The sequence below is a fragment of the Artibeus jamaicensis genome, unplaced genomic scaffold (assembly GCF_021234435.1).
Source record: "Artibeus jamaicensis isolate MK-2021 breed Jamaican fruit bat unplaced genomic scaffold, CSHL_Jam_final scaffold_916, whole genome shotgun sequence".
Lineage (NCBI taxonomy): Eukaryota > Metazoa > Chordata > Mammalia > Chiroptera > Phyllostomidae > Artibeus > Artibeus jamaicensis.
The window spans coordinates 45050432-45069270 of record NW_026522059.1 but is presented as its reverse complement, the minus strand read 5'-3'; the positions used below and the strand labels follow the sequence as shown (position 1 = coordinate 45069270).

The 18839-nt window shown below is 42.1% G+C and overlaps 1 protein-coding gene across 4 annotated transcripts in view; it reads right to left on the bottom strand.

The window, feature by feature from the left end:
- The window catches only part of NSMAF (neutral sphingomyelinase activation associated factor), a 58186-nt gene extending 43062 nt beyond the window's left edge, over positions 1–15124 (bottom strand). The window contains exon 1 of one of the 4 annotated variants that reach the window (XM_037167563.2): positions 14792–15124. In XM_037167563.2, the coding sequence (XP_037023458.2) occupies positions 14792–14850 (59 nt within the window). In that variant the 5' untranslated portion in view covers positions 14851–15124. Of the gene's footprint in view, positions 1–6775; positions 6796–14791 lie in introns of those variants that run through there. The other 3 variants (XM_037167544.2, XM_037167554.2, XM_037167579.2) reach the window with 3 other exon arrangements.
- Positions 15125–18839: the final 3715 nt, after the last annotated feature.

Genomic DNA, 18839 nt, shown 5'->3' with positions numbered 1-18839 from the left:
TAAGAAAGAGAAACCAAGCTGGAAACATCACGGTTCCTGATTTTAAAACATATTATAAAGCTACTGTTTCAAAATAAGCGTGGTACTGGCATAAAGACAGACATACAGACCAATGGACCAGAATAGTTCAGAAATAAACCCTCGCATATGTGGTCAAATGAACTTCGACAAGGGTTCCAAGCCCACACAATGGGGAAAGAATGGTCGCTTCAACAAAAGGTGCTGGGAACTGGATATCCATATGCAAAAGAATGAAGCTGGACCATTATTTTATACCATATACAAAAATTAACTCAAATGGACTTGAGACCTAAATTGAAGACCTGAAACCATAAAAATCCTAGAAGAAAACATAGGGGGAAAGCTCCCTGACACCGAATTTGGCAACGATTTCTTGAATATTAATTAACCAATAGTACAGGCGACTCTGGTACACGGCTTTTTTACATAAAAACTGAACAAGAGGCTCCAAACTAGACGTCAGGTACAGGGGAGAGCAGGGCTATGGAGCAAAAAGCAAAAACAGACAAATATGACTAATCAAACTAAAAAACTTCTATGCAGCAAACAAAAACAAACAAAAAAACAATCCACAGAATGAGAAGGCAACCTACAAAAATGGAAACAAATCATGTATCTGATGAGGATTTAATACCCAGATTGTGTATAGAACTTAACAACACAAAAATTAACCCAATTAAAAAATGGGTAAAAGCCTTCCGTAGACATTTCTCCAAAGATATCCAAATGGCAAAAAAAGTGTATGAAAAGATGCTCAACATTAGTAAACGACAGGAAAATGCAAATCAAAACTACAATGAGCCAGTACCTCATACACTATTAAAAGAAAAAAAAACAGAAAATAACAAATGTTGACAAGGATGCAGAGAAGCTTGAACTCTTGCGCATTGTTTGTAGATTGTGAACTGCTACAGCTGCTTCATTAAATAGTATAGGGGCTCCTCAAAAAATTAAAATTAGACCTGCCATATGATCCATCAGTCCCAATTCTGGGTTTATACCAAAAGGAATAAAAATCGGATCTCAAATAGACATTTGCATATCCATGTTCAGTGTAACATTACTCACAATAGCCAAGATGTGGAAGCAACCTAAACATCTATGCACAGATGAATGGATGAAGAAAATGTGGTATATATAAAAAATAGACTATTATTCAACCTTTAAAAAGAACCCTGTCCTATGCTACAACACAGATGAACCATAAGGGCATCATGCTACGTGAGACAGGACAGTCACAAAAAGACAAATACTACATGATTCCACTTATATGAAGTACCTGCAGCAGTCAAACTCTAAGAGAAAGTAGAGTGGTGGTTGCCAGGAGCTGGGACTAGGGGCAAAAGGGGCACTGTTGTTCAGCAGGCAGAGTTTCCGTTTTGCAAGATGAAACGGTTCTGGAGATCTGCCAGGCGACAGTGCGAACATACCTAACACTGCCGTGCTGCACACGTAAAATGGTTAAAACGGTAAATCTCTGTTACATGACTCTTACCACAATAATAATTTAATTATAGGAACTGTTACAGAACAAGAGTCATTATTTTGGTAAATGAATTATATCTTCATTAACTGATATACATATTTTGTAAGCAATGTAAAACACATGGTGAACGGATAAAACAAAACCATATTATTGAAAATTAAAGGACTAAGCAAATTTTCTGAGGTTATTTTTTCTATTTACCTAAGTATTCAGTTATACCTGTTTAAAAATTTTTGTATGTAAAAATGATAATAAAGATTTATACATTTCGGCCCTGGCTGGTGTAGCTCAGTGGATTGAGCACAGGCCTGTGAAGTAAAGGGTTGCTGGTTCGATTCCCAGTCAGGACACATGCCTGGGTTGCAGGCCAGATCCCCAGTAGGGGGCGTGTGAGAGGCAACCACACATTGATGTTTCTTTCCCTCTCTTTCTCCTTCCCTTCCCCTCTCTATAAAAATAAATAAACAATATTTTTTAAAAAGATTTATGCATTTTGAACAATGATTTTTTCAAACTACATTCTATGCATAAAGGATTCCATGCTTTAAATTTTGAAAAATATTTTGGGTTGGCCAAAAAGTCTGTATGGTTTTTACTGTAAAATACAAGACATTTTTCATTTTCGCCAATAACTTTCTTGATCTGGATATTTTGAGTGTGTCAGATATCTTCCATGTGATATAAACATTCATTTTTCTCGATTAATGTCTCGATTTGATCACTATCAACTTCAGCTGGTCTATCTGACTGTAGAGCATCATCCATTGAGAATCTCCAGCACAAAACTTCACAAACCACTTTTGACACATTCCATCAGTCACAGGACCTTCTCCATACACTGCACAAATCTTTTTTTGTCATTTAGTTGAGTTTTTACTTTTCTTGAAATAATGAAGCACAACATGCCAAAAATGTTGCTTATTTTCTTCCATCTTCAATATTAAAATGTCTATGCAAAAATTCACCAATTTTGATCAATTTTTTAAAAAATGAGCCCTGGCTGGTGTAGCTCAGTGAATTGAGTGCGGGCCTGCGAACGAAGGGGTCCAGGTCCGATTCCCGGTCAGGGCACGTGCCTGGGTTGCAGGCCAGGTCCCCAGTGCAGGCCATGTGGGAGGCAACCACACACTGATGTTTCTCTCCCTTTCTCCTTCCCTTCCCCTCTAAAGATGAATAAATAAAATCTTAAAAAAAAAAAAAAGAACGATGATATGACAGCTGTCACAATAGAATCTAATGGAATTGTTTCTAATGAAGTTAAAGACAACTAAGTGTTCCTAGAGCCACCTTGGCAGAAACAGTAAACGAGCTTTTGGGCCGACCCAGTAATTTTATCCCCCAACAAGAAAATGAATGCACACTACCTTACTAATGTAACACCAACTTAGAAACACAAATCAGAACGTCTTTCATTACATGATCATATGAAATTGGGCCAGTGGGAGATTATGCAGTAAATAATATTCAGGAAAATGTGCACCTACATTCTCTTCGTTTTACATATACAACATTCTGTGCGACTACACACTGTAATTCATGATCGCTTTCTTAGCAGGAATTGGCCAAGCCAACAGAGCACTTTATACCAATCATCAAAACTGTTACTGAAAAGACTGCACACATCTTCAGGAATTTTCTCCTCAAGTAATGTGCTTAGTCCAGAAAGCTGTATTTTTGTGGCCCACCAAGGCAATCGGTGGCTGAGTTTCTGACTGCTCACTCACTTTCTTCACCACAGCACACCAGTCTTCTAAAATTCTCAAAGCCTGGATAATTTGTAACATCATATACCAAGAGGATTCCCTGTGCTCCATACGTGTATTATTTACCCCGCCTCTTGCCTCCTACTGTCTGCCCTCCCATATCCCAAACTTCAAAAGTAACATTCAGGTTTCCTGGCAATGTTATCCTTCTGAAAAAGGAATCCAGTCCTACACACTGAGCTGTTTCCAGTTCCTTAGCTGAGAAGGAGACTTCCCGGAGGTGCCTACCCTGCACGCCCTGACTCTCCTCTTCAGGGTCCTACACTGTATCCCGGAACCAGGTCCGGCCTCCCCGCCCCCAGTAGAAGCAGGGAGCAGGAAGGGGCGGGGCTCCGGGATCCCAGGACCCCAGGTACCTGCACCCCAGGAGAAATCCCGGGCAAATCACTGGCCAGGCGCCACCTTGCCCACCCTCCCTCCCCCTCCATGCAGCCCTGCCCCCTTTGTACTACCTATGCCTTGACGTTTTTTAATTCCTTTCATAATTTTATGATCTCATTTCACTAGTATTTCATCAGACTATAGATTATTTCTTTAAGGAGGCTCCTGGTCCTGCCCCTGGTATTCCTTAGTTTATTCCGTGTTTACAGAGGCATGGTGGCATTCTCTGTAGATAAATTTACTCATTCAGCAGCTTAACTTCCCTAAAAGATGATGCCCATTCTCGCATCACCTGAATTCTAAAGCACAGTGTGCAACACTTAACAACATACAGTAAGTCCATTTCAGGCAACCTTTGCACTCATGGCCACTCAGCAGTTATTCAACAGTACTTATTATGGATCCAGAAGATCTTGCTAGTCAATCTTTTGTCTAGACTGCACATGTAAAACAAGCCCCACGGGGCTGAGGAGGACTGTGATAGGGGCTCCGTGGGAGAAAATGCCCTCCTACCTTGGGGCTGTGCACACAGGCACAGGAAAGGGCAGGAATGTCTCGCAGCTGCCATTTCTACTCTGAAAACCCCAACACACCCCCTGGGTCAAGCTGGACTGCAGTGCCCCGCCTCTGGAGAGAGTCAGTTTGCCTAAACTGGGCAGTTTTGTAAGCTTCCTACAATGGCCTCTGAAACAAGGAGAAAATTAGGGAAAATGTTGAACAGACTGAGTAAGAACACAGTCCTAGCATCCATCATTAGAAAAGTTCCCCCAATCATACATATGACAGCAACCTCTGAATAGAATCATTCACACAAATATTCCACCTAACTACACTAAGTCATTTCTCCTGTCTCAGATCTGCTGTTAAGACAGCACAAAAACAAACCTTATTTTCTACCAAAGATTAGATGAACTAAATCTAGTGCATTTCCTGATCTACCAGGCAGAACTCTGTGAAAGAGAGAAGGGGAGCATGACAAGACTTGGTAGTGAAAATTCAGGCTGGAGACTGGCGACAACAACTTCCCCTTCCAGTGGTTCGTAAAGAATCTGCGTGATCTAGAACTAGCATTAAACCTACTTGTGTTCTTTCTGCACCTTTCAAAGTTCCTAGATCACTGAAACAGTTCTGGTGCTCCAGACTCAAACTCTCCCGGAGTTTATGCCAGGAGACACAGGTGCATGGGTGCCCTTTGCATCTTCACCCATCGTATGAAAGTTCATGCGTCACTTTCAGTCTGGTGGTCGGCATGAACGGAGACTTTCTCTGTCATCAGTCAACTTTACGCTACCAGGCTGGGCCTGAGGTAGCAGCCAAGTTTTAGACACAACTTCAGGGGACTTTAAAAACTGCTTTCATCTACAGCATTTCTTAAAACCACCACTCCTTTTGGGCTTCAAGTTTCATTTAACCTTTTCTCAGTAGGTTTCTTGATGTTAATTGTGCAAGTCTGTAACATCTCATCTACACTTGTTTGCTGCCCTGTTTGTACTACCTGGAGGAACAGGACTTATACAACCATTCCATGTTTCTCTGCTTGTCCGATTTTTTTCTAACTCTTCACCAAGCTCCACTGCATTGGATGTTCTGAATTATATTTTTAATAGTTGCACAAACCTCCTGGTTCAATATCCTTTCCAGAACTATCCCGTAGTAACACTTATATTTCTTTCCCCTTGAAACTTTCCATAACTGTCTTCCAAAAAATCTAGGTTCTATGTATGACAAAATCTTCCTTTATGCTCCAGGACTTCAAACAACAAGCAATTGGATGTGACTGCCTTTTCTGAAGGTTTCTGTCATTGCTATTTGGTTGATTAATTTCTCTTTAACATTTGGAATCCTGTAAAGTTCTGAAATTCTCTACCTTAAGATAAATAAACTTCAGCAAAGGAAGTCAAAGAACTGTAACTATAGCTCAGGAGACACTAAGTAAGGTCTCCTGCTGTTTTGTTTTTTTTTTGTATTGCCACTTCCTATTTTCAATCTACATCAGGTACAGATCTACCATTTTTTCTCCACCCACTGAGGTGGCCTGTAACAAATGAACTCAATTATGTTATTTCTGTTCCTCTTTCCAGTAAGTTCTCTGTTTCCCCTCTACCTCTGGTTCATGCATTCCCCAGCAGATGTGTATTGTCCTGACGCTCAGATCCCACTGCTTCACCTCCTAGGAGGTCTTTCCTGTTGAATGGGTCTGTAGTTTTTTAGCACTAGATTCCAAACTTGAGACCCATCCTAACAAGCTTCAGTGACACTTTAAACATACATTACTCTCTTTCGTAATAAAATTCCGCTGATTTTATTATCCATGTTCTACCCGCTTGCATAGTACCATCTGAGTGACTAAATGTTATTTCTAGTCCGTGAACCAATAGTTTTCTCAAGTAAATTACTAGCCCATCCTCTCCTGAGCTAGCATTTCATCACATGCCTGCTGTCCTACGGTGTAATCAATTTCACTAGTTCAGCTAGCCTTTTTATTTTGTAATATTTACATTATTTTATTTTAGAGAGAGGGCAAGTGAGAGAGAAAGAGAAACAATGACATGAGAAACATCAATGATTGCCAATCACATGTGCCCCGAACCTGGGACCAAACCTGCAACCCAGGCACGTGCCCTGCCTGACCAAGAATCCAACTGGCAGCCTTTTGCTTTGCCCTCAGTTGAAAGGATGCCCTACCAACTGAGCCACACTGGCCAGGGACCATCTGGCCTCTTCATCCGTTTGCTTGGGAGTAAGTTTAAAGCTCTATCACTGGGCCAGAACCTAGGAAACTACATTCTTCTCTGACTATATGAGATGCAGTTATTTTCCATGGTGCAGACATCAGAAACACTTTCACTGAAGCAAACCATAAAGGCATGTTTTTACTTTCAAGTTTCACTATCTGTAAGAACAAATGGCAAGAATACCACCCATGCTCTCAGAGCCTTTCAATGTCCTCATCAAGGAAAAAGCCCTGGGGAGAACCTTCTCAGTAGCTCTCACTACTCTATCAAGATGAAGAGGGAAGTCTAGTTTGAAGGAACCGAAACAGCAAACAAAAGAAATCGAGGTAAGTGCTTACTGACTGTTATCTAGAACACTGCTTTACAAACTTTAGAGTGTGTGTAACTACCTGGGGATGTTGCAGGTCTGGACAGAGCAGATCTCCAGTGGAGCCTGAGATGAGTTCGGAGACCACACTGATGCTGCAGACCCGTTGACCACACCTGGAGTAACAAGACTCTAACATCCACAGAAATCAGGCTTCTGAACATTCTTGCAGATTCTGAATTTCAGAGATACTATAAAATTAAGCAGTGGCCAAGCATTTAAAAAAGAAGCATCCTGTTATCACTGAAGAGGGGCCAGGCTTGGATCAGAAAACATTTGTTTTAGCCTTAGTTCAGCCATGACTTGGCTGTTGAGACTTTTAAGCAAATCATTTTACCTGCTCAGACCTCAACTATAAAGCTGAAGGGAGGGAGGGACAGACCAGATTACCTCAAAAGTCCCTTCTTAAACCAGTGGGTGTATAGACTTATTAAATAAATCTATACTTCAAGAATCAGCAGGAATTTCTTTTTTAGGCATTTGGCGGATTGGATGACCAGAAAAACAATCTCAGTACAGATCCTCTATACCGCTGGATCAACTCTTCAAATGCTTGGCTGAGGTGATTGAGAAGTAAGGGAAAATCTCAGAAGAGAGAAACAAAGAAGGTAGCAGGCATTGGAGCAGTCTTTTCCCCCCGGGGCTCTGCCCAACTCTTTGAGTATTTAGAGCCTGAACTGATAGAAGACCATGTATATGCCTTGAGGGGATGGACACTGGTGAAGGGGGGGGGGGAGCTAGGAGTTAAGGGGAAGCATTTAGAAAAGCTAGGATCCCTGAAGGTAACAGCCTTTAAGGATAGAAAGAAGAACCAGTCGCCCCACCTTCCCCAGAGGGAGAGGGTAGGACCTTGGCTCTGGGCTGGGGGCAAAATAATTCTCCCTTGAGAATGAGAAACCACAAGCCTGCCTTGACACACATTTGGGGCTGGATTTCACATGACCTGTGTACCTCAATAAAACTCAGGAAAAACCCATGTGAGTCCTCCCCCTGACCTAGGCAGAAGTAAGTGCAAAGACTTTCTGGAAAAAGACACTTTTTTTTTTTTTTAAATTTATCTTTAGAAGGGAAGGGAAGGAGAGAAACATCAATGTGTGGTTGCCTCTCGTGAGTCCCCTGCCGGGAACTGGCCTACAACCCAGGCATGTGCCCTGACTGGGAATCAAACCGCGATCATGTGGTTCGCAGGCCCGCGCTCAATCCACTGAGCTATGCCAGCCAGGGCAAAAAAATACACTTTAAACCCAGGCCTTTAAGAATCCCCAAGGATATACTCCAAAGAACAAGAGGCTACAATAAAAAATCCTAAAACACATGAGAAAGTAAAATTACTGAAGTTAATACAAGCAACAAAATAATCAAAATTGTAAAAGCTACAGACTGTTGTCTGTATATGATCATTCCAATAAATAAGTTTAAAGAATATAAGGGCATCAGAATATAACAAAAACATACTTTTATAAAAAATGACCAGGAACTTAAAAATGGCTCAAATAAAACTAGATATTTTATAATATAATAACTGAAGTTCAAACTTAACCTCATGGAACAGACAGAAAATTAAGCAACTAGAGAGAAAACTAGCAAATTGTAGTGTGGATTTAGATAACCGACAAAACAGCACAGAGAAATAAATATTAATGAGTAGTTATAAGACAGGGAAAAGCAGTATTCCAAGAGCTAAAGGCCTGACTCCACATTTTTCCTGAACTGTTTCAGAATCAGGTAGATGAATAGAAAGAAATCTCTATTTCAAAACTCTACAGAGAGATCTTAAAAGCAGCCAGGGAGAAGGCATTATAGGGAACAATTAGAGTTAAATGATACGGGTTTATTGCAGGCTGGTCTCCCTGAATAGAAGGTGGCCTCCTGCAAAACTACAGGGAAAACTGCTACGGTCTTGTGTTAAAGCAAACCGTTCTGGTCCACCACCAGGCTAGGACCCCAGGGTGTTAATCATACCAGAAAAAGGGCTGGTGGTCTTCCAGCCATGAACACAGATACAACAAACACTGCTCAGTCCTGCCACATCACACAGACCTAAGGGCAAAGGCTTGGATGGCCCCCAAAAGGCCCGGAAAGCAGCAAGACCAACCCACAGTCACAAAAGCGGAGCTGGATCTGATGAGACAAGGTTCCATCACAGTGTAGCTCTACTGTGTCCTAGCCTGGACCACTAGATGGGATGCAGGTTTCTCCTGGAGTCTGAAGCCTGACCAGGGCAGCTCAGTGCTGCGTGCCACAGGGGGGGAGGCACAGCTGTTACCTAACCTTTTCCCTGTCCAGTTCCCTCCTTCAGATGCCACTCCAGCAAGCATATTTCCTGGACATTTGCCTGCGTTTACACAATTTTCAGCATGCTGAGAGAATTCTACATCTAGCAAAACTGATTTTCAAAACAAAGATAACACGAGGACCTGTTGAGGCAGGCAAAAACAAACATAACATACTATCACCAGACCCTCATCGGGGGAACTTCTAGCTGGGGTGTCCAACCTTTGGTGTCTCTACGCCACACTGGAAGAAGAGTTGTCTCGGGCCACACACTAAATACACTGCGACACGTCATCACACACAAAAATCTCATAATGTTTTAAGTAAATTTACAGTGTTGTGGCGGGCCACAGGGAAGATATGACATGGAAGAATGAATGCTGAACTAAGTATGCATGTAAAACTATGTGAGCTGTAACTGGACGGTTATACAGTAGACCCCCCCCCTTGTTGGCAATTTCACTTTCTGTGGTTTCAGTTACCAGGGGTCAATGGGAGTCCAAAAATATTAAATGGAAAATTCCAGAAATAAACAATTCATAAGCTTTAAATGGTGGCACTGTTCTGAATAGCATGATAAAATCGAGCGCCATCCCACTGGGTCCCACTCAGGATGTGAATCACCCCTTGGCCCAACTCCTCTCACCCACTAGTCACTCGGTGGCTGCCCCAATTATCACACCAACTGTTGAGGTGTTGCTGTGCTTGTGTTCAATAACCTTTGTTCTGCTTAATAATGGTCTCAAAGTGCAAGATCTGCGATGCTGGCAATTTGAATCGGCCAAAGAGAAGCTGCGAAAGGTATGCATGTGTATGAAGAAACATAGTGTATATAGGATTCAGTGTTACCTGCAGGGTCAGGGATTCACTGCAGTTCTTACAATGTGTCTCCGGTGGACAAGGGGGGACTAAGGTAGTGTCCAATTTGTAGGTTTAACTATGCATGGAAAATTCTGGACAATAACAAGTTATAATTTAGGATGGGGCAACAGGAGTTAACTATTCTAAGGTCCTTATTAGGGAGGACGGTAAAGAGAATAATTGGTTTCAGACCTTAAGTTAAATATAAATATAAAAATATCAAGGGTAAGCACTAGAAAAACAGAAGCAGAATATGTGTGTGTGTATACACATATGTGTGTGTGTATACACAATGATGCAAACTTTGCCTTGTATTTCCATCAAAGTTTGCTGTATGTATTTTCGGTGTATGTTATCTGTGTAAGTTTAGAATCGATATTTCTTAGTCAATTGAATTTTTCATCAACATATAATGACCTCTTCTAGTACTGATTTTTTTCTATTTTGTCTGATGTTAATATAACTATATCAGTTTTCTTTTGATTATTTGCATTATATACAATTTTGATAGAAATACAAAGTATGTATAGACACACACACATACACACACACACTTCTTCTATATGCTCCAGAAAAAATGAAAGGGAACAAAGGGGGAAGGGTCAAAACAAAAAATTATCAGAGTAAATTATTTAAAAGTCCAACTATAAGCCTTCAGAGAAATATGCCTAAAACCTATGGACACACAAAAGTAGAAAGTAAAAGAATGAAAAAATTCTATATAATGCAAATAAGAGAAAACTGATATAGTCATATTAACATCAGACAAAATAGGAAAAAATCAGTACTAGAAGAGGTCATTATACGTTGATGAAAAATTCAATTGACTAAGAAGATATCAATTCTAAACTTATACAGATAACATACACTGAAAATACATACAGCAAACTTAGAAATACAAGGCAAAGTTTGTATCATGAAGCATCTCTCAGTAATTGATAAGTCAATCAGAAAAAATTCATTAAGGAAATAGAAGATCTAAGCACAATTAATAAACATAATGTAATTTCTTCCAACCTATCAGCAGTCCTGACTAAATAAGTACTGATTCTGCAATTTACCTCCATTTCCAATACTTGGTATATCCCATGGAGATATTAAAAACAGCATATTCAGTTTTAGAAATGAAAGATTAAACAGGAATATAACAAATCACTTTGCTTTCTGACAAGTATTTTTAGTATAAGGAGTACAGAATCAACTGATAAAATAAACATATGAAGTAGAATCTATTTAATATCCACCAAGAAATTTAATATCAGCATAACCATGAGAATCACAAACATGGAATGTTTGAAGAAAAGCTGAAGTCTTAGAAATGCCTGTAAAACTATTCATGTTATATATGTGCCCAATACAGAATTCATGATCACTAATGTTTTATCCTGGAATGGCAGTTCACAAGCCACAGCTAGGCAATCTGTTGTATGACCTCACAGAGAGAAAACTGTGATCCACACCCCCTGTGGGAACATGCCTCAACTATCCAAATTTATACTTCGCCCAATAAGAAGAGCTTTGGTCCCCCCACACCACTTCTAGACATAAAGATAAAAATCATTTAACAATTTCCTATTCTTAAATCTTAAAATATAAATATCTTTTAAAAAGATGTTATTTATTTATTTTTAGACAGAGGGGAAGGGTGGGAGAGAGGGAGAGAAACATCAATGTGTGGTTGCCTCTAGAGCACCCCGCTACTGGGGACCTGGCCCAGCAACCCAGGCATATGCCCTGACTGGGAATCAGACCAGCAACCCCTTGGTTTGCAGGCTGGCCCTCAATCCATTGAGCCACACCAGCCAGGGCTAAAATAGAAATATCGTAAATAGCAGCAGTTTGTAGAAAATCCTTATCTGCTAACCTACTGTAAACATCTGCCATGTCTAAAAATTCCAAAGGAAGATATGTGAATTGTCTTTAAAAATTTTTCCCCTTTATCTTCATTAACACCTGCATGGGATATTTTTTTAAAGTAAAACCAATATGGTTCCTACAATCTGAATCTTAACCAGGATACTAGTGTACCTAATTTGAATGGCCAAGTATCTCTTCATTTTCTAACACTGAAAATTACCAAAGCAATTCTTCATAATCACCAATAAATAGCATCACAGTTGCTCACACCAGAAACCTGAGAGTATGATTGCAACATCTACCTAATAAAAATGGAAAACACCTAGTTAAATTTGACTTTCAGATAAATTACAAAAACATTTCAATATAAACATATGAATACTTATATCAAATATTGCACAGGATATACTTATCCTAAAAGATTATTTGTTGCTTCTCTGACAACTGTAGCTGAGGTTCTTCCTGTTACCTCCTACACCCAATCCATCGCACCAAGATCTGTCAATGCTCCCTCCTAAAAACACGTAAAATCCATCCACTTTTCTCCATTTCTTCTGCCACCACTTTGATGTAAGCCACCAATCCAAGAATCTCCCAGACTCTCTGCTTCTACTTTGTAGAAATTTCACTTCCTTGCACCAACTTAACAGTAAAGGAAATACACACTAACTTCAAGTTTCTCTATCTGGGTCATTATTTGGTAGCAGTAGAAATCTAAAATCTTTAAAGCAGCATGACAGGGACCAATGAACTCACAAGTCTGAAGAGGTGAGGCCTTTTCATGAAAACAGTCCCAAGGAAAGTAACAGTTTCCTTGGCTATATGCCTAAACCAATGAGCCATATCAATCATTTTGCTAATTAGTGATCACTGACACCAAAGAATTTAGTCAGGAAAAATCTGAGTGAAAACAGTAAATTTGGGACTGAATGAAGTTGGCTGAAATATTCTTATCTCTCAGAATGAACTCTAAGATCTATGGAGAGAGTGCTTCTAGCCCATATCTGATTGTGAGACAGATTCCTGTCATTCAAACTGATTCTATGGACACCATCCATTCTGGTTCAACCCTGCCCATCTCAAAGGTCCAAAGTCAAGTGGCAGAGAGCATTAAAGAATCTGGGCAGTCAGCAAGTAGGTTTCAAATAATATAAATATGTGGCACTAGCTTTTTCAGGAAGAGTTGCTGCCTCCTGCCTGATGAATAAATGTTTTGGTTGGGAGAGCTAGCTCCTACGTGGAGAGTTGCTGCTAGCCTGCCATGTTGTCTGATCATACCGACAAAGCAGACTGCACACAGAAATGTAAGTGCAGACTCCTGTGACATTGCAGAGCTGTACAAGCTATCCAAATTCAACACAAATTACTGCCATCAAAATAACTGGCAGATCTAAAGAAAACAAGGTTTCCTGTATACCAGTGAGGCAATGGAATTGTTCTAAGTGACCCTTAGATCATAGAACAGGATGGCAATTTAAGTGTTTCAAAGTTCTTACAATGTAAAATTTGAACATTCATCTATTTAACACAGAATACCATCATGTTCTAACGTTGTTGGTACAGAAAAGGAAACTCTACTCAAATTCTTTCTACATGAAGCAAGCAGTACAAATGAAGTCAGAAGAGCCTTTTTAAGCAAGTGTGAGTACTTTACAGCCCAGTTATTATTGAATAAGCAAGATTTTATGTGGCTAAAACCTAGTCACACTGCTAAAAACGTTCTTGGAAGCCATACCCAAGATGTTTTTTTTGGAATATCTTATCTCCTTCTCTACACTAGTGAAACAAAATGTCAAACTATGGACATTCTGACCAGGCAACAGTAGATATTTAGAAAGGGATATGAAAGTTCAGACGAAACAGGTCCAGTCAACACCTATAAAACAAGTGTGGATGCTGGAAGATCACACAGACCTTGAAGTCTACACTTGTACTTGCTTGTATTGGCTGCTTTGTTGGTGTCCGCCCATCACACGACGTGACAGGTTAGCCGCACTCCGACATAACTAGCTCCCCCAACTAAAACAGTATGTGTAAAATAATTCAGCCCCAGTTCCTTCTCCCACCTGGGGCCCCAGGCCGGAGGATCCATCAGCAAGTTGCCTCGGTCACCTTAAATGCATTGGCAGGTATAATTGGGCAGAAGTGAGCTTTCTTATAAGACACTTCCCCTGGAGACTGAGGATCAGAAACTCTGAGAGGGCACGGCCCTGGGACTATTTTAGCTTCTCCTGGGACCCCAAGTTCCTCCAGGGCTACAGGTGGTGACTGCAGTGCCCCGCCAAGCTTTTGAATGCAAAAGCTTCAATGACACAAATAGTAAGGTTCACCGCTTAGAAGAAAACATTTGGAGGATTGGACCCTGGCTTTCCCAGAATAAGGCCTTGTTTGTGACCCTCCCCCTGACCAGTGGAGCATCTGCTTTACGTCTGAAGAAGTAGAAGTTGTACGAAGGAAGGCTCGGTTGTGTGAAGCATCGGCGACTAGAGCCCCCCACCCCGCCCCACCACCGGCGCATCCACCTCCCCGACCCCGGTGCACACTCTGGGGTCGCCCACCAGCCAGCAGCTTGGCTGAAGCCTCTCGGCCCATAAACGGTTCCCTGGGGGTGGGAGAGCGCCGCATCGGGGCGGAAGAAGTGAGAAGGAGGGGGAGTCCGCCGACCTCGCTTCACGCCCCCAGGGAACGCCAGGGCCCGCGCGCAGAGGGGCGTCCCCGCGTTCCGAGGCCGGACGCCCGCGGGAAGAGTCCGCCCCGAGCCCGCGCGGCCTCTTCCGGGTGAGCCCGGACGCGGCCGCCGGGACCACGGTGGCCCGCGGGCTCCGGCCCTGGCGGTCCCAGGCCCCGACCAGGCCCCGGGCTCTGACCCTGACTCCGGGCACTGGCCGCGGCCCGGGTCCCGGGCGCCGAACGAGCTCGCGGCCGCGGCCTCCGAGCGCGCGCCACACCGGTCGGCCCCTCCGCTCTCCCGCAGGGAACCCGACGCCTTCCCCAGCGTCCGACGCCCGCTCGGGCGTCCCGAGCCCGTCCCGGGCCGGGCGCTCACCTCTCTTTGGAGTAGAGCTGCAGCTGCTGCTCCTGCTGCTTCTTCCGGATAAACGCCATGGAGGGCGGGCGGGCGCGGGGAGGACGCGCGGCTCAGACCGGCTGCCGCCCGCCGAGAAGGAGCCGGTCTGCGGCGTCCGGGCCGGGAGGCGAGCGCGGCTGCCGGCCCAGCTTTCCGTGCGCCGCCACTGGGCGGCCCAGAGCCCAACGCTGCGCCCCAGGGCCCGCGGCGTCCCGGCCTCACTCACCGCATCTCCGCGTGGGGACTCCGGCGCCGTGACTCAGGGCCGGAGGAGGGGCGCCCGGCGATCGGAGGCGGCCCAGGTGCTCGCCAAGGGCCGGAAGGTCAGCTTAGGATCTGCCCTTAAACACTCAATGCTCGCGCTTCACCAACCAATGCACAGCTCCGTGTTTGGCATTTTATACGTGGAAACGGATGCTTGCCCATGAAGGATACCACTTTGTTGGTCGCTGGAAATAACGTTTGGGGCCCTCAGTCTCTTGGTAGTTGGTTATAGGTCCCAAGACTTTATTTTTCTAACTTCATTGAGATATACCTCACACACCAGGCAATTACTCATTTGAAGTGTACCATTCAATCATTTTTAGTATATTCGCAGATATGTACAACTATCACTCTAATTTTGGGATATTTTTATTACCTCAAAAAAATCCTAATACTAATTAGGATTTTTAGTGTTAGATGTTATATGTTATCTAATATCTAATTCGTAATGTCTAATATATCTTAGTATTAGATAACTAATACTAATTAGTTATCTCACACACACACACACACACACACACACAAATATCCTTCAGTGATTACACACGCCCCCCAAGCCCCACACCCCAGCCCTAGCAAACACTCATCAGTTTCTGCCTATGAATTTGCCTACTCTAGACATTGTATGTAAATGTAATCATACAATGTGTAGTGTTTTATGTCTGGCTTCCATCAGTGAGCATAATATTTTCTAGGTTTAGCCATTTATCAGTATCTCATTCCTTTTTATTGCTGATGAGTTATTCCACTGTATGGGCATATCTATAAGTGCAATAATATGTATTCATTCTATTGATAGAAATTTTGTTTTCTTCTACTTTTTGGCTACTACGAATAATGCTATGTCCTGGTTTCTATGTGGACATGTGTTTTCATTTCTATTGACTACATTCCTAGGAGTGGAATTGCTGTATCATATAGCCACTCTATGTTAAACATTTGAGAAACTGTCTAACTATTTTCTGAAGTGGCTGCATCATTTTATATGTCCACCAGCAGTGTGTAAGTCTTAACTTATACACTGTTCTTCACATCCTCACCAACACTTGCTACTGTCTGACTTTTTGATTATAGCTATCCTCCTGGGTGTGAGCAGTGCTTCACTGTGGTTGTGACCACTTAATATACCTTGAGTATGAGCCTATGGTTGTTGGTTTTTGAGGGATTCTTTAATAATGAACTTCTAAACTGTGTAGTACCTGACACATATCTATTATTGTCTTACAGACCAGGTTCTACAGGGTTAGATTTTTGAAAGTTTCAAGGCAAATGTGTATTTAAGCTCCCGAGTATGTTGCAGGACTCTTTGATGGGAAAACGTGGGAGCCAAGAATAAAAGTTTGGGCTGGGTCTTATTGAACTTGGAAAAATGATATGCATATAGAGAGTGCTCATTAAAATTTTTTAGAATGAATGAAGGTGCATGGGTACCCTGTGACTTGCACTGAGTCCTTTCCATGTGATCGAGTGCTGCACAGAACCCGTAATTGTAAAAAGATGTCAGAGGCAGTAGCCCACGTTCCTATAGGAAATTGTGACCTCATCGGGTAGCCAAGACAAATGCATGAGAGGTACATATTGAAATAAGATAATAAAGTTTGCTAAGAGGTACAACAATAGCCTTCCATATGAGAAGTACTGTAATAGATGCTATTAATTCAGAAAAGAGACATCACTTTGGCTAGATAAGGGGGGGGGAAACATGCAAGTTTTTCTTTTGGTAAACATTAAAGGAGGGTGTGATCCTGGTAGGTGGAGAGAGACCAAGATTCTCTCCTTGCCCAACTTCTAGCCAGGACCCTTTGAGCCCTTTTCTTAACTAGGCCTCAGCCTTGGCTTATAAAACCTACAGATTCTCAGCACAGATTATTTTGTCCATTACCTTTTTCCCACATGAAAAGACTTAGCTAAAATAGGTTCTAACAGCTCACAGCCTCACCCTTAGGATGGCCCCAGCCCCTCTTAACCTCCCCTGCCTGAGAAAGCTCAAGTCTGCACCCAAAATGTAGTTTGTTTTAGCCAACACCAAACATACGCCCTTGACTTCTGATTCTTAGAGCACTTATTAAAAAGGGCTTATGTGAATTCTTTCTCTGTACCTTTGAGATATATATGTATCTCCTACAACTCAGGAATGCTTTCCATGGGACTTGAAAGCCATTCATTTGAAATGTAATCATCATCAGTCTTCTGTCTTCCAGTCACTGTGGGAAGATAATGACCAGCTAGCAGATCCAGATCCAGCATTTGCCTGTGATCAACCCTTTGTCACTTTTCACTTCCCTGCTTTATCTTTGACAGGAGGAGGGGAACAAACGGGCCCCAAAGGATTTTCTCCAATAGCTCAGCAGAGAGATACTTGTGTTGTTACAGTTTGTTTGTGGAGAATTAGAAGAACACTGAGGTGGTAACTTCCTCATCCTCCCACCAGCAGATCTTGCAGCCTGGCAGCATCTGTTCCCTTGCCTTCATTCCTGCTATTTTGAGATATGTTTGCTCCTGTCAAAGGCCGACTTCTTCCTCAACAATATGGCCTTTGTAATTATCCTTTCTCTCTTCTTTCTCTTGCTTTGTCTATTTCCCCCTTGTTCTCGGTTGTTTCCATCAGCATATACAGTTTTCAAGAAATGTTCCTTTTATTCCCACATCTTCCTCCAGCTCCCTGTTCTTAGCAAAAACTTCTTGAAACACCTACCTACAAATGCTGTCTCTATTTTCTCAACTGCATTCTTTTCAATCCATTCCAATTGGACTGTGGTTTTCACCCCACCACTGTGATGGTTCTTGTCAAATCACAACATTCATAGGTCACTTCTCTCGCTTCAGTTTTTCTGAACTCTCAGCAGAATTCAGAATACTTGACGATAGCATTCAACATACCTCCTTGCTGGAGCGCTTTCCCTCTCCCCCAGTTACTTCCAAGGTCCCACTGTTTCCTTGATAGTCAATGACCTTGCATCTTATTCTTTCTCAGTCTCCTTGGTTGATTTCCCTTCTGCTTAACTTCTTAATGTTGAGTAGCTGTGCGGGTCATTCTACCCAATACCATGATTGGGTTGGGGTGGGAGGGCGAAAGGGGAGTAAAGTCTTCTGTTTGGGTGCCTGCAAATTAACTTGAGTAACAAATGTCCAAGGTTTTACTATGCAGATACCAACCACAGAAGACATGAGGGGAAAATCTCAGGAGATATGGCAAAGGAAAAGATTCAGAGGAGGCTGAGTGAGAGATTACTTTGAATTGTATGTTTCTCAGTGTATGGAAGTTTTCGACAGAACATTGAACTTCCAATAAGGCTTTACTCAGCCTTAAGCCCTTCTCACCTTGATCTTTAGTTCCTGAAAACTGTAGTTTGAGATAATATTACCTACTTCAGATGAAGGTGATTGCACATCCCAGGAGATATGGTAAGCTCTGGGAGAGATCTCTTCTCCTTTCACCTCCCTCCCTCTCCACAATTTTTATCCTCATAAAAGTGAGAGCTTTTTTCTTTTGAAACAATTTTCATTCAAAGCTATTTTGTAATCATAAAACGTGTCTTTGAGCTCTCAGTGATGTTTTTATTTTCATTTACAGATACTAAACCCTAAAAACTTCAAAGAACCTTACACTCAGTTCTTAAAAATTGCATTTGATTGCAAATTAGGATATTTATGTATCTCCCACTTGCTAGGTGTCAGTCACTGGGTATCAATGTTCTTTATTCTGTTTGCAAAATAAATATTTTTAACCATTGCATGTTTCTGAATGATGTTTAAACTAATA